General features: G+C 38.5%; 1 protein-coding gene across 3 annotated transcripts in view; it reads left to right on the top strand.

Moving 5' to 3' along the window:
* The first annotated feature begins 5,698 nt into the window (after positions 1 to 5,698).
* Positions 5,699 to 15,144, top strand: part of LOC117963955 (nuclear factor of activated T-cells, cytoplasmic 2) — a 61,854-nt gene continuing 52,408 nt past the window's right edge. The window contains exons 1-2 of one of the 3 annotated variants that reach the window (XM_058991166.1): positions 5,699 to 5,909; positions 13,498 to 14,464. In XM_058991166.1, the coding sequence (XP_058847149.1) occupies positions 5,846 to 5,909; positions 13,498 to 14,464 (1,031 nt within the window). In that variant the 5' untranslated portion in view covers positions 5,699 to 5,845. Of the gene's footprint in view, positions 5,910 to 9,434; positions 9,950 to 13,497; positions 14,465 to 15,144 lie in introns of those variants that run through there. The other 2 variants (XM_058991165.1, XM_058991164.1) reach the window with 2 other exon arrangements.

The following is a 15,144-nucleotide window of genomic DNA, read 5'->3' on the forward strand; positions in this document are numbered from 1 at the left end:
ACAATGACCATGTTTGGTATTTCCTTAGACTGATTATCTATACAAGCACAACCGATGGAGCCAAAGTCTGAACATACTGTAATAGGCTTGTTAAAACAGTGTGAGATGAGCACCGAGAACCTGGCCATTCGTGGTTTAAACTTCCCATGTAACAGTGTATCTAACTCACCAGTGTAGGTGTAAACAGTACCCAGTCCTCTAAGGGATTTGTTAAGTGTTTATTCACTTTGTACATCTACACATCCACCCTTTCACTTCTATTTTTAGTCTGGCAGCATTACTAAGCCTTAATTACACATAATGCAAGCTTGGCTTTGCAGGGGCAGACTGCAAACCGTTTTCCTTATTGTAATCTTTAAATAAACGCTCACATACCTTGTACTCAGTACCTGGCTGCTGCACCGTGGGTGGGTCCTATTTATAGTCTTGCTTCGTCTGTGATGTTTGCCTGTTGGGCAAATTTGAGCACCGCATTGAGAAGACAAAATCATCACATTAAAGCGCTTGTTTTTGTTTTCAGTGTTTCCATGCCGATTAAGTCTTTTTTGAAACAATTTCCACCAGTTGTCTATATTTATAGATTGTGTACCTGCTACCTATTTTGAGAATAATTACTAGGTGCCAGATATGTGTGGAAATGTTGCACTATTATTGTTTTATATGATCTTAAAATGCCGACCCATTCCCGATGTGGAAACGTTTAGCAGCAAATGCAATTCTCCTCTCTCTTCCCCCTTTTCAGCCTCTGTTTTCCATGAACGAGCTCCATGACAATAACGTCATGCTGTAAACATCCTCATTTCCGTCACCCTCCAAACTTTCATTAAACAGGGTTCTCCTCGCTTCTGGTTTTCCCTGACCCGAGTACACAAGGTGGGTATGAAGCCAGGTAGCCACTTTAGAATGCTGCTGTGGAAATAAAAAAAAAAAACACCAGTGAAACTCAGCAGGTAGACATGACAGAATGTGCAGCGAGATTCTAGAGGATGCTTTACAGTACTGACACAATCAGATAGGCATCATTACATTTAACATTTTGCTTTGTACTTCTTTCCTTTGCTCAACTCCTTACTTCCGTGGGTGCCAGCTTAGCTCAACCGAGTCTCATTTTTCCAAGATTTCAATTCTGCATACCTCTCTTGCCTGAAATATGAAGGACTGGATTAGCACCTTCCAGCACCTTGTGAAATCTATACCGCACTGTTTTCAAGACTGTGATCAGGGCAAAACAATGGCCCAATCCGATATGAGGAACAGGTGCTTCTAAAGTGACCAGGCAGTGGATATTTTCTTTTCATATACAGCAGACTTTCTCTTTCTTCAAGACATGCTGCTCTGAATGTCATCCTCTTATTATTGTCTTATTGTCACCAGATTGAAATGTCCCTGGCCAGAAGATAATGGGAGTCAATGGGAAGCAATTCTTCATAATGGAGTTTCATTTAGCAATCTAAACAGTGGCGGATCTTAATACTGCCGTCCTACCATTTAAAGCACAGGTGGGCAATCCTGGTCCTGGAGGGCCGGTGTCCCTCCTGGATTTTGTTCCAGCTGTGCTCTAAATTACTTAATTAGACCAATAATTGGTAATAATCAGTACAATTAAGTAATTTAGAGCACAGTTGGAACAAAAGCCAGGAGGGACACCAGCCCTCCAGGACCAGGATTGCCCACCCCTGATTTAAAGCCTGATTTTTTGCAGAACCTATTTTCTGATTTGTGGTTGTTCTTGATAAATGACCCAGCAGGATTATTATATAGAGTTAATGAATGACGGTATTTAGATCTGCTACTGTTGGGATTCTTTTAGATTATTAAAACATTCTTTAATATTAATCACCTTTATCAGACATGCAAATGATTTCATGTTTAACACAAGGGTATGTATATAAGCAAACTGTCCCAAAGAAACATTGTATCAACAATATGTGTTGTTATTGTATCAACAATATGTGTTGTAACGCTTATTGAACTACTGATAGTCAACTTAGTGTCGGAGTGTAGTCCCTTTGAAGGGGAATGAAAGGGTTTGACTGTGACTGCTGTATTTTCTTTGCTAGCCTTCTAGTTCTGGTTCAAGCAGAAGAAGCCTCTTCAAGGGTGTGTAAGTGGAGTCTACTACTGCTGCCTCACTGTGAATGAAAATGAACCTAATTGGTCTGGAGTCTAAAAAAGGAAGTTGCTCGTAGCGCTCTCCATACCCCTACCTCCTTGCAAATTGAAAATGTAACCAAAGCATATGGCTGTGCTTCAGTATCAAAGCACTGCCACTGAGAAGTAAGCAGAAGCACACGTGTGCCCTTAGAAAAAGCGTCCAGCAACAACCCAGACGTGTTCATCAATTAGCTTTACAGCTATGGAAGAAAATAAAGAAAGCCCTCCAAATAAAACCGAGGTGCAAACATGTGTCTTGACACGCAGAGTTTTCCAATGGCAAAAACAAAAACTGACGATATGTAAGGTTAGGCCTACCTGGTCAAAATGGGTAACTAGGTGGTGCAGTGTGGTTAATTCTCTTTATAAAACTGTGGTAAAAGTATAGTAAAGTGTAGTAAAGCTGTATAAAAATCATGGTACAGCACAAACAGGCATGACAATTCACATGTAAGTATGGTAAAGCTTGATAAATACATGGATTGTATACATTTTAAAATTATTTGGAAGGGATTAAAACTCTACTCTTTCTACTATATATTTTAACTACAGTGCTTAGCACCAAAATGGATTAATATAGTGCAATGGCAGGTACATACATTGAGATTATTAACTCAATTCCACTTTTAAACTTGCTTTAACATGACTCTCTTTACTCAGTACTTCAGTTGTAGTTTGCAATGTTAATGAATGGATCTATTAAATCTAACCTGGATGTGAACTCCATTAGCATTTATATAGAGGTAAAGGGCAGCAGTTTTTATCATTATCTGGTGCAGAAAGTGAATTCACTCGGTTCATCTCTGGAGACCAGGATGTTCGGGGGTGTTCACTGTTTCAATACACTGAGCATGCAATGTCTGTCTAGGTTTGTGTCGTCAGATATACTCAGAGTTTTAATATAAGCTGATATGTGTAGCCTGCCTCTTATTGCTAATTCTGATCAGTTCAGGCTTCTCAAACTGTGCTAAATTAGTCATAATAAGACATCCTACACAAAAATGTCTTATGAATCACAAAAGGAAAGTTAGGACTCAGGAACTACTATTAACCATAAAAAGGTGTTTGCTGTATGTTGGATGTACAGGGTGACAGCTATGTGGAGAAGATGTACTGGAATTCTGAGATTTATGGATGATGTTTTCTTGCAGTAAAAAAGCCAAAATATCATTTTTTTTATTATTTTATTTTCATCCCATAAATAAGGAATAACAAATCATTCTTCATTTCAGTTTGCAGTTTGGTTATGTAACAGTTGATTGAATCATTTCTGCTTGAATATGCCCTTTGTTCATTGATGGTGATCACAAGGAATGAGGTCACATACAACTAGTTAAGCAGCTGAAATGATGTCATATTTATGGCTCTTCTGTATAACCATGTCAACCAGGAGCTCTCCGTGAAATATACCCAATTGCAAGACTCCTAATGTACATGATTCAGTTCTCAATCTTCAAATCAGAGTAGATTAGCACCATGGGACATCATTGCTAATTAGTACCAGGGAAATACAAGAGAAAATTGTGTGGGGTCAGAATACGAATTTCCCAGTCCTGTGTAGCAGAGAGTGGAGTCTGTTCAAGTGATCTAAACAGAGGTAGATTTATCATCAATTAAATCCTTCATATTTCAGTACTTAAAATGTAGTTGCTCAAAATGTTCAGCTTGTATGTGTTTATTTTTACTATCAGGGCAATAAAAAAGCCAATGAATTAAACAGATTCAAACAATAGGCTTATTCACCTACTAACTACAACAAACGGAGGATTTAAATGTGTGTGCACGCAAGCCATTTGGATATTATTGTAAAGTCCATTAAAGAATTGCTAAGCGATGCATTAGCATCCATTTTCATATCTCCTAATAGCTTCATTAATATGATTACATTATTTTATTATGCAGAAAATATTTCAAATACAACACTATAAACTCTTATCTGTAGGCTTGTCTTGTTGCAGATTGCCCATTAGAGGGAGTTTGAAAAACAACAGCAACGTTATAGTGTTGCATTTCAAATATCTGCCTGTCAAGTATAATAAAATAATGAAACGAAAAGAGATGGAGGGGGTGATACTGTCGCTCGTGCTTACAAGAGGTAAGATTTTGAAACCTTGGTTACCATTCCTTTAATACACATCTTTCTATCAGTTGTAGGGTCTGCAGTGGGGCCACTTTTGGTCCTAGGGGCCACTGTTGATTTTTTGCTCTAGTCATCAATCTCTGAGTCTTTTTAATCACATAATCGGATTTGTGCACATGTTTACAATAGCGTTTTATTTTTAATGTTGCAGGTATTTCCGCCCATGGGTAACAAGCATCCGGAAGCAGCATAGCTGTAAGAAAAATGAAACTTCAATCGCAGGATGCTGTTTAAAGCAATTCTGTTTCCTTTTCTGGCCTACTGTAAAACTGCATACCTACTGGTTTGTTCACTTGTACAATATGACATATCCTGACATTCCAATGGTAAGGATGCAGGGGAGGTGTCCTGGGGATTGAAGTATGCACCTTGTGCTTGTAATGTTTCAGGACTATAACCTTGTATTATTGTGTGTTTGACATGGTCACGCATGGCAGCGGTTTCACTTTACACAGTAATAGCCCACTTTATTATATCATTGCTCTGTGTAAAAACAACACAAGCATTGTAGCTGACCAATGTTAGTTTATACAAACTTTGTGCAAAATTGTATGGGGGCAACATACTATGCTGCTACTTCCTGGATGGCAGTGTATAAAATTATATGCATACCATTTTTTATCTCTTTGATATTTTAAATATATGACACTGGTCTGAAATAGACCGGGGCTGTGTGTAACATGCATTTGAAAAGCCCTATTTCATTCACGAACAAACTACATGTTTTTTAAATAATGTTTTAATCGTGAATAAGGTCGAATATCTCAAATATGTAATATATCATATGGACAAAAAATAATGTATATACATTTTTGAGACGAAAATAAAAAGTGTGACTTGTTTTTAAAATAGTTGCTGAGGGCAGCATCATTAGAAACCGTTTAATATAGAGATTTTACATACACGAATAAAAAAAGCCATCGAGGATAGTGTTACATAAATTGAATGGATGTATTTTCAAAAGGAGACGATTCTCGTCGTCTCGTCGTATCCCAAAGGTAAATAGAAACTACAGCCCCATTATGTTTAAAAGTTAACAGTAACGGTCTGTTTATTAAAACGCAGCAGTATTTATTAAATGGTTTATATATATTTGAACTTCAGTCCCTTTTTTCAGTAACTACATCGCTACAATGAAGTTCTTGTGTCCGAGAGAAGCCGCAGAAATGCCTTGGCTCGGGCTCGGGAACGTCATGAATTCCTGAGAGTGGAGCTTGCAGGAAAGCCCTGAGTCTGGGAGATGGAGCCGCTCCAGGGTTGCCATGGTGAAACGAATAAACAGGAGGAAACACTGAGGGAATCCCGTTATTTTACAGCATTCATCCACTATAAACATTCAAAGCAGGGAAGGAAGTTGTCCTAGTCTGCTAATCTGCAGCGCAAGGAAAGGGGCTCATACCGTTGCAAGCTGATGTTCTAGTCTGTTCAGTCTGTTTCTGCTTTGAGAGAAAAAAAAAAAAAGTTTTATAAGAGTCATATAATTTAATTATGATTTTTATAGGTTTAATTCGAAGATTTTTATTTTGTTATTGAGGTTTTTGTTTTCTTCAAATGTACAGAGAATCCGCTTGGAGATTTGTACCTTATCACCGCATCATGAGGTCCACGAATCAAGGTATGGTAACTGATGCAATTGTGTCTTTATTTCATTGATGACATATTTAAAAGTTTTGCTGTACTATTTTTTCAATTACTTCCGCTTTTCTATTATTTAGATTTTAGACTTTTATACTGACTTTATATTATTATTATTATTATTATTATTATTATTATTATTATTATTATTATTAACCATGACAAACAATGATAAAGCATGTTTCTACGTTATAGTAACTATATATATATATATATATATATATATATATATATATATATATATATATATACACGCTCCCATCTTAAACTTTTTTTTTATTTTTTTTTTGCTTACAGTCTAACACACATTTATGATAGTTTATAAAGTTCTGAATGTTTTCCTCGACACTTATTCATCAACTAGCTTGTGAGTTGCCCTATACTGCAGGTATAGAGTTAAGACCAGAAGGCCTCTCTTGAAAGGTCGTTCTTTATATCATTGACACAGCTCATGAGTATGAGGCTTGCTGCACAGTCATTTCTGCTGCTTCTGGACTGGTTTGTAAACATTTCTTTGGCAGTTTTAAAAGCAATCTCAATATGAATGCATTTAATTGGAAGTAACACAATGTCTTTAAGCCATAGGATAATTTGGTACGGTGTGTTGCTAACGTCATTTCAGGTGATGAGTTATGCCCTGCTTAATCTTTCTCATTGTGATAAATTATGTAGCCATATAAGATTCCATGTAAGAATAGATAGTTTATAGTTGCAATTTATGGTTCACAGTCATTGAGAAATAGCTCATACTTTGTGCAGTATCTTGAGAACTGCTTTAGAAGTCCATTGTGATGTCACACTCTAACTCCATGGATGCAGTTATACTGAGAGTAATAATGTCACAGTGATCTTTTTTTACAGTACTAACACCTGAAACGTTTTTAAAGTTATTAGTTTTTAATCTGACTGGTTCTTAATTACTCAGATACTGAAATTTTCAATTTTGTGATCATTTAACCCTTTGTAGACTGAAAATTCTACCCTTTTGAGGTCTGACTGACATGACTTGAGGGCTTGTATCAGTGCAAATATCCACCTAAAGTATACAATATTATACCTTTCTAAAACACTGAGGGTCTGAAGATCGCTAAGAAAATAATATTGTCACTCTGTGATGAAGTATACCTTATGATCGCCTAATTTGAATGTTAAAATGTCCTCATAAGTGTATGATCTCTTATCTAAAAACTGTAAAATTATAGCCACAAAAATTAAAAACATTTAATTTGAAAATGCCTATGTGTCACTTCAGTCCAAAAACTATAACCCTATCATGCACTGATAGCTGTAAGATTATGCTGTTTATTTCCAAACTTTTATTTCAAAACTCTGTTCTTGAAATCTCTTTTCGTTTTCATTACATAACCCACTAACACTGGAAGAAGTACAGTTGAATTTGTTACACAACATTCACTTCACTAGTTACCCTCCAAAAAACTACAATCTACTTTAAAACAGGACAAAAAAGCTAACGTGCTATGAAAAGTTTCAGGCAGAAAAACGAACACACCTGCGAACAGGATCATTTGATTGACAGGACAATCCTCTAACCACCACCGAAAACCAAGCAGACATTTAACTAAGGAGGTGACGCCCACATTCATGTCAACCTTCAGTCAGTGGCAGCTACCAATCGTATTCAAGCCAGGTAAATGTAAACCTATCTGCTTTGAGTTTACCTCCTCCTCCCCAAACTGCACCTCATTTCCAGCCTTGCCGGGGGGGGGGGGGGGGGGTGGCATTCAGACTGCCTCCCTGCCAGCTGAGAGATATCAATTCAAATTTCGAGGCGGCACCCAAAGACACGACCGAGCACCAAAACCAAGCAGATCAAAATGCTGTGATACATGCTTGTGCCTGCTGATTTTACTCTGTAATGCAAGCTTTGTCCTGACAGAATGTGCGATACAATAATAATAATCTTTATATAGCGCCTTTTATAGTGGACCACCATCACAAAGCGCTTTACAAGATACGAGACTAGGGTGTGTGAACTATACATCAGTCACAGAGTCACTTGCAACAACGTCACACCCAAACGACAGAACACAAGGAGGTTAAGTGACTTGCTCAGGGTCACACAATGTGTCAGTGGCTGAGCTGGGATTTGAAACAGGGACCTCCTGGTTACAAGCCTGTAATAAGGCTTGCCAAATGCTGTCAAGATTGTTTACCCTTATAAAGTTTCACCATGGTAAAAGCATAGCAAAGTGTAATAAAGCCTAGGTAATTATTGTAAAGCCCAGATAGGTAAATATTAAAAAACATGGCAAACCGGGGTCAACTATGGTAAATGCATAGTATAACCATGGGAAAAATTACTGTGGCAAACTTATGTAGTGTATAATATATGTAGCGTACTAATACTTCAAATGTAACTTCAGTCACTAACTAGATTAAAATGTAGATTTAAATATACATGAAACAAATGATATTGTTTTTAATGCAGCGCAGTATATTGTAATTCTTTCTGAATCACATGTACTTGAAATATGTCAATTAAATTGCATGATATACTACATGAGCTAACTTCAAACAGACTAAACAGATTGAACAGCTCCCTGAAACACTTCCAGCTTTGCATGATCTATCACTGACACCTGGTGGCAAAATTACTGTGAAAAAAAACAATTCAAAGTATTTCAGAGACTCTCGTAGATGCTTTTTACCCAGGGAATGCAGCCACTTGGCTTATCAGGAGAGGCAGTGCAAATCTGTAGGAAAATATGAAAAGAACCGTGGAAATGTTAAGTATGTATCTATGGAGTGTTCTGCGGAGGTGTGGTTAGTATTTGAATTAATAAGGGCTTGGAATAATGTGAATCAAGCAAACATAATCATATCAAAAATATATGGGTTAAGTACTGTACTTCCAATTTTTTATATGTCCAGCATTTTGTCAATAAAGTCTTAAGAAACTGTCAAACAAAAACACCACATCACTTGAGATGTCTTATTGGGCCACATGTTCAAAGCCTTAACTCCAGTTAACTCCAGCTTTCTGAAGGAGACAAAACATCTGTTAAATTAGAACCGGACAACTAAGTTATATATTTCAGGTTACGTTAGCAGTCTGTTTGTGATAATTATAATGACGATGTAGCTGCAGAATATGGGGATCAATGGGAGCCTGTAAATTCCGCGATTTCCGAGGAATTCCGTTCGGTCTCTGGTTATGTCCATGTTCCAGCCCTGTCCTGGGGTAACAGTACCCTGTATAATTGAAAATGATGAAGGTTGGTACGCAGACTATATTAATTGTCTTCCAGTCACCTGTTGGCCAACTAAATACACATGTTGCACGAGGATTTGAATTCTACGAACTTGATGTTGTTTGTCCAATAGAAATGATTGACTCAATATCGTTTGCCTTTTATTTGTTAATGAATTATATGGATTAGCGTGTAACCATAAAAAAGATCCCGAAAGACTTTCTGCATATGGACATTAGGAGGCGTGTTCATGCTACTTTTTATACCCTGTATATACTCCATTTACTTTATGAAAAGGGCACGCCTGCTTTTACGTGTGGTTTATTTTGAACAGGAAGTTGCCATAGTGCTGCTTGTCAATTTCACACTTTTTTGTCACTGCAGAGACCGGCTGGAAAGTGCATGTCACAAAACCTATTTGGCGACTATAAGCACCACACTTTTATTATTATTATTATTATTATTATTATTATTATTATTATTATTATTATTATTATTTTCTAACCGTTTATTTTGGATGAGACAACTTCTAATGTACCACCGTACACAATCTGGATTGGATTTCTTTGAATGAAACACACTGCTTGATACATTTTGAAAAGAATATCCTGTTTTTTTTATTAACCTGGCTGCATAAAAAATAATAATTATACACCAGAACAGATGACCTCCGTTTACACCGAAAAGGACCCTGACACCTTAGGGATTAGCGAGGATCTGAACCATGGGAGCTGTCAAGATGAGGAGCTAGATTTCTCAATTCTATTTGAATATCCGCTCTGCGATGATTATCAGACTTCTGCGCAAGGTTTGTGAGCGTTACACAGTAACACACTATTATTAACTTTATTGGATTTACATGATGCTCTTTGTGCAGCTTTCTTTTGTGTGTGTGTGTCTTATCAAAGTTGGTATGCCACAGGTGCACAAAGTTACATAACACATACACCTAGTCTGTATGAGTTGCAGTTTGCTAGTAGTAGTAACCACATGCCGGCCCATATAGAATACTATAGCACTCCCTATAGTTTCCTGGTATACTGTAGTACATAATAATATTTAGGATTTCTAGTATTTTTGTTTTTGAGCGGTGCTTTAGTTTTATATACATAGTATGCGGGTAAATTGTCAGTTTACATTTCTTACTAAGTCGTGTTTTCTTCATTGACGTCACTATGGTTTAAGATACACATCTAGTTTAATTTTAAGTCATTTCTTTTGCTGTTTTTTAATTAGGCTGAAACCTTAAGGTACATTGTATTGCATCTTAATCCGAAACAGAGCAGGTCTTTCAGATATTTAAACACTACTGAACTGAACATTGTCGGAGGTCGTTTTATATGCTTCCAGAGTGTGCAGATATAGCCCATACGGAAGAATTTGCATAGCAGAAGCGTAAAAGATATACATACCAAGCGCTTGTAAAGACACGCAGACAAAACATGGGACACATGAAAACAACAATTACAACTATACCGCGGAAGCTGGTAAAAACTAATTGTGGCTCTAATACAACAAAATAAAATTAGTCTTAATACTTTGACCTGAAGAAAAATACAATGGAATAAAAAGTGTTACGTTCTTCCAGATAAATCTTTTTTTTTTTTTTTTCTACATACCATGCGGCAACCAGGCAGGGTAAACTATTTGAAGCGCAGTGCACCTTTCCGCTATCATTAAAGCTGAAGTTTCCCCAAATCGGTTTCCCTGTCGCCTTCTGTTGTTTGAAAGTAGTCTTTGTTCATTATCTAGCTTGTAGTCAGAAAGTAGTCTTTGTTGATTATCTAGCTTGTTTACATAGTTTTGTAAGGACCCTTAAATGAAATCTTATTATTATTTATTTCTTAGTAGATGCCTTATCTAGGGCGACTTACAATTATTACAAGATATCACATTATTTTTACATACAATTACCCATTTATACAGTTGGGTTTTTACTGGAGCAATCTAGGTAATGTACCTTGCTCAAGGGTACAGCAGCAATGTCCCCCACCTGGGACTGAACCCACGACCCGCCAGTCAAGAGTCCAGAGCCCTACTCCACACTGCTTCCCTCGTATATTAATATTACGCTACCGTCCTTTTAAAAAGTACAAAAAAACGAAAACGATGACACCTCTGCGATGATTTAATGCATAAAATGCTGACCACAAAACTGCAGTTATCATTTACCTTGTAGACGGTGTTACTTGGTATTTTTTTCAAAACCGCCATGACAATGGTGGCGCCATAACTGAATTTGAAAATTTTTTGTGACTACTTTAGTTACATTACAGTACTTGCTGTAATACAAGTACATCATTCATTTTCTATCTTGGGGGGGGGGGGGGGGGGGGGTCACTTTTTAGGTTTTTGGTTTGTTCAGTGGTCTACCAACCTTAAAATTAATTTTTATTTTTTAAACCTAGTGCCACTACACCTTTAAAATTAAACTGCTCCCAAAGAAACCAGTGCTAGACACAGTTATATATACAAGAAGGCCAGTGCTAGGTACAGTTATATATACAAGAAGACAAAGGGAGGCATTCAATAAAAATACCAGTTACTATAGCTCCAGTGTTGATTTCAATAAAGAGCTCTTGCTTGCTTGGCTTGGGTTGCACAGGCATCATGCTACAGAACACCAAGGAGTCCCGGGATGGCTGGATAGATGCGATTTTGTAAATGGACTGAAAATTACAAACCCCTGTCATAAAAAAATAGTAAACATGTATTTTTATTTTAAAACCTGATCTGCTACAACACTAGAATACATTTTTAAAAATCAGCCTGCAAGCCAGGCTTTCAGGTAGTGTTGCACCTCCACTGTCGTTTCACCTGGAGTTTGAAATCGTCCCCATCCCATCGACGGCTTCTTTCAACGCTTGTTTTGCCAGCAACTGAAGAAACTTTGCTGAGGTCAAATGACCTAGGAAGTGCAAGTATAACTCCTGAGAGTAAGGCATGGAAACTGGAAACATTCTTTAGTCTGCCAGATATCATGTTTCAAAATGGAAATACACGTGTGTTATATAATGTGTGTGTCTTTCAAAACTGCACACCCGAGACCTGCGTAGCTAATGGGAGAGCGCAATCAGTTAGCTACAATCACTTTCAGTACGCAGAGTTTTCCTCTATCCTCAGTGACTGCTGTCTCTAATTTCTGAAATGAAGTATCATGTATTTTGTGCTGGACACGGATGCACCTGCCAACAAGGTCTCACATACCTCCTCAGGGAGATGCAGCTTTTATATATTACAGGGATCATAACAAATAACAACAAATGGGTCCGTCATATAAAGAATGCTGCGCACAAAAGTGTCTGCTACATAATGCAGGTGTTTCTAGTTTTTGTCCAAGCCCAGTAGGTCAAAAGAAGTGGTGCTTGTTGTGTCCGTGGTAGTGACCTAATTCACCCATTACTTCATTTAGCTATAGATTGCTGCTTCATTAAGCAGCACTATTTGCACAAGGTTTGTAGCAGGTGGCAGAGCAGGTTGCGTGTTTATCTTATTGGGTATTTTGATTAAAAAGTGTTTGTTTTGCTTTGGGAACCCGTGTATAGAATAGATCTATCTACATTGACCCTATATTTGCTCATTTGTAGCAGGGCTTTATAATGTTACAGGATGTGACCAAGGGTTTGGTAAGTCAAATACAATCCAAACTGAGGGAGGTTCTGTGTTTTTAAATGTGAGTACATCATTACAGATGGCTGAGAATCTTTCTGCCAATCAGAGTGCCAGTTTCAACTGCCGTATGCCACGACACATCCCAGAGAAAGCCATTCATGGCATCAACCGTGCCATATTTTCTGCTTTGCTTTATTCTCCATAGTGGTACGTTTAACATCACCTAATTAAAAAAAAAAAACATACCTGAAGCACCGCTCAGAATCCGCTTCAAATACAAAGTCAATTCAAACTGGTGACAAATTAAAATAACAGGTAGGTGCCAGTTAAAAATGCTCCCAAAAATTACAAAGTAGCCTGTCCTCAAATGAGGACAATGGCACTTAATGGGTTAATGATATTCTCTTTATCAAACTTTTCAATGGAAATCACAATGTTGATAAATGGTTTGTATTATATTTTAAATTAAACAATTATACATGTATGTTTTTTTTTTTTATGTCTGTTGAGAAAAAGCAAGACAAATGCTTAATATGACACAAAATGGCGACGTTTTAAATGCAGAGAAAACCACATCAGTCATTTTTTTTATTTCAGTCACCAAACACATGCTATGGGTTTGTTAAAACTGCTAACAGTTACAATTTGTTTCAATTAGAATAGAGTCGGTTTCTAAATAGCTATGCAAAGGCATTTTTTTCTTGTTTACCATGTGGAATAAGTGTGTTCTTTTTTCTCTCTCAGAAGAACTAGATATAGCTCACAAAGTCCTCAACCCATCTGGAGTCCCATACACACATGGGGAGGTGTCCCATTATGGCCCAAAATCATGCAACTCGTCCACCTATGCAGAGCCCCCAGATGGCATCAGTGGATATTTGGGCGACAGATACTACCTGGATCCCGCCAGACAAGCAGGTCCCTCTGCCGTGAGCCCACGAATTGAGATCACCCCTTCCCATGAACTGATTCACTCGTACGGCAGAGAGCTCAATCTGGGGCACCCCATGAATCCAGCTAACACCAGCCCCCGGTCGACACTGCCAGTGCCTGGCTACGAAAGCGCCTATCGGGAACCATCCTGCCTCAGTCCAGCTAGCAGCAACTCCTCCACTAGCTGGCATTCCGACACTTATTCTCCCTATTCTCCCTGGGGCTCGCCCTGTGTGTCTCCTAACAATGGCCAAGCGGATGACTTGTGCCCACGGTTCCAGCACATCCAGACCCTCACATCCCCCAGGACCTCCCCCGGCACTTCTCCCAGGACAAGTGTCACAGAGGAGAGCTGCTTGGGTTTAAACTCCTCTTCCCCACGCCCCAACTCCCGGTCCACATCTCCAGTGGGGAAAAGGACCTATGATGAGCATACCAATCAGAACACGCCGGTCGCCAAACACCGTTCCAGAAGCCCTTCTCCCCAGAGGTTCAGAGATGATAGCACCCCCAATGCTTTCAACCTTCATCAGTCTCCCTACTCATCTAGCCTCGCTGACGCCATGAATAGCCTCAACACCGGCTCTTCCTGCAGCATTCCGACCAAGATTGTCAAAACCAACCCGTCGTATCCGCTGTACACATCTGTGGAGCTACAGCAGGAGAACTACCTGGGCTCTGGCGAGCAGGATGTGAAGAGGAAACCTGGATCGGAGCAAGTCTTTCTCGTGCCTCCAAACTGGACTAAACAGCTGGTGCCTGGGATACCATTTTACAGGTAATGTTTTCTTATTTAAAACACCATTTAAAAAAAAAATAATAATCGATGTCATTTTGTGATACGCACAGACCAGGACATGTTGTTCTTATTTGATGTGACCAGGAGCAGGTTTTTGGAACTGCTCATTGAGCAGACTGGGCTGTTCAGCAGGTATCAGTAAAGGAAAGTGGAACGGAAGCAGGTATTTCAGCTCTGTCTGGCCTCACGAAATAACATCTATAATGGTTAGGGAAAGTTTGGTACAGTTTCACTTCTTTGGTCATTTCACCTGTGCCTCCAGGGTAAAGCATGCAGCTGGCTGCCGAGCATGACACTCATTAGGGGAACCAGCTGACTGGTCAATGACAGGAAAGAAGGCGTTGAAAGGGGACAGTTTCACTCCCCAGGTGAAATGACCAAGGAAGTGCAAGTCTACTTGAACGTAAGGCATTCGAACAGAGCTTTCTTTAACCTAGTATGGTATATAGATCCACCAGTATTTAAGTCGTTCAAACAGACCCCATCCGTCTACTATTGAAAAAGGTAATGAAAGGTTTGGTCTGCTTTTGTACCACATATCTTAGTTATTATCTTCCAATGTGCTTTTGATTGCACCGCGCCCAATGCTGTCCCCAGTTCCCATACAGCTTACTGTTCTCTAATAATTTGAATATATGTAAATAAATGCGTCTACTATA

This window comes from Acipenser ruthenus, chromosome 18, assembly GCF_902713425.1.
Source record: "Acipenser ruthenus chromosome 18, fAciRut3.2 maternal haplotype, whole genome shotgun sequence".
NCBI lineage: Eukaryota > Metazoa > Chordata > Actinopteri > Acipenseriformes > Acipenseridae > Acipenser > Acipenser ruthenus.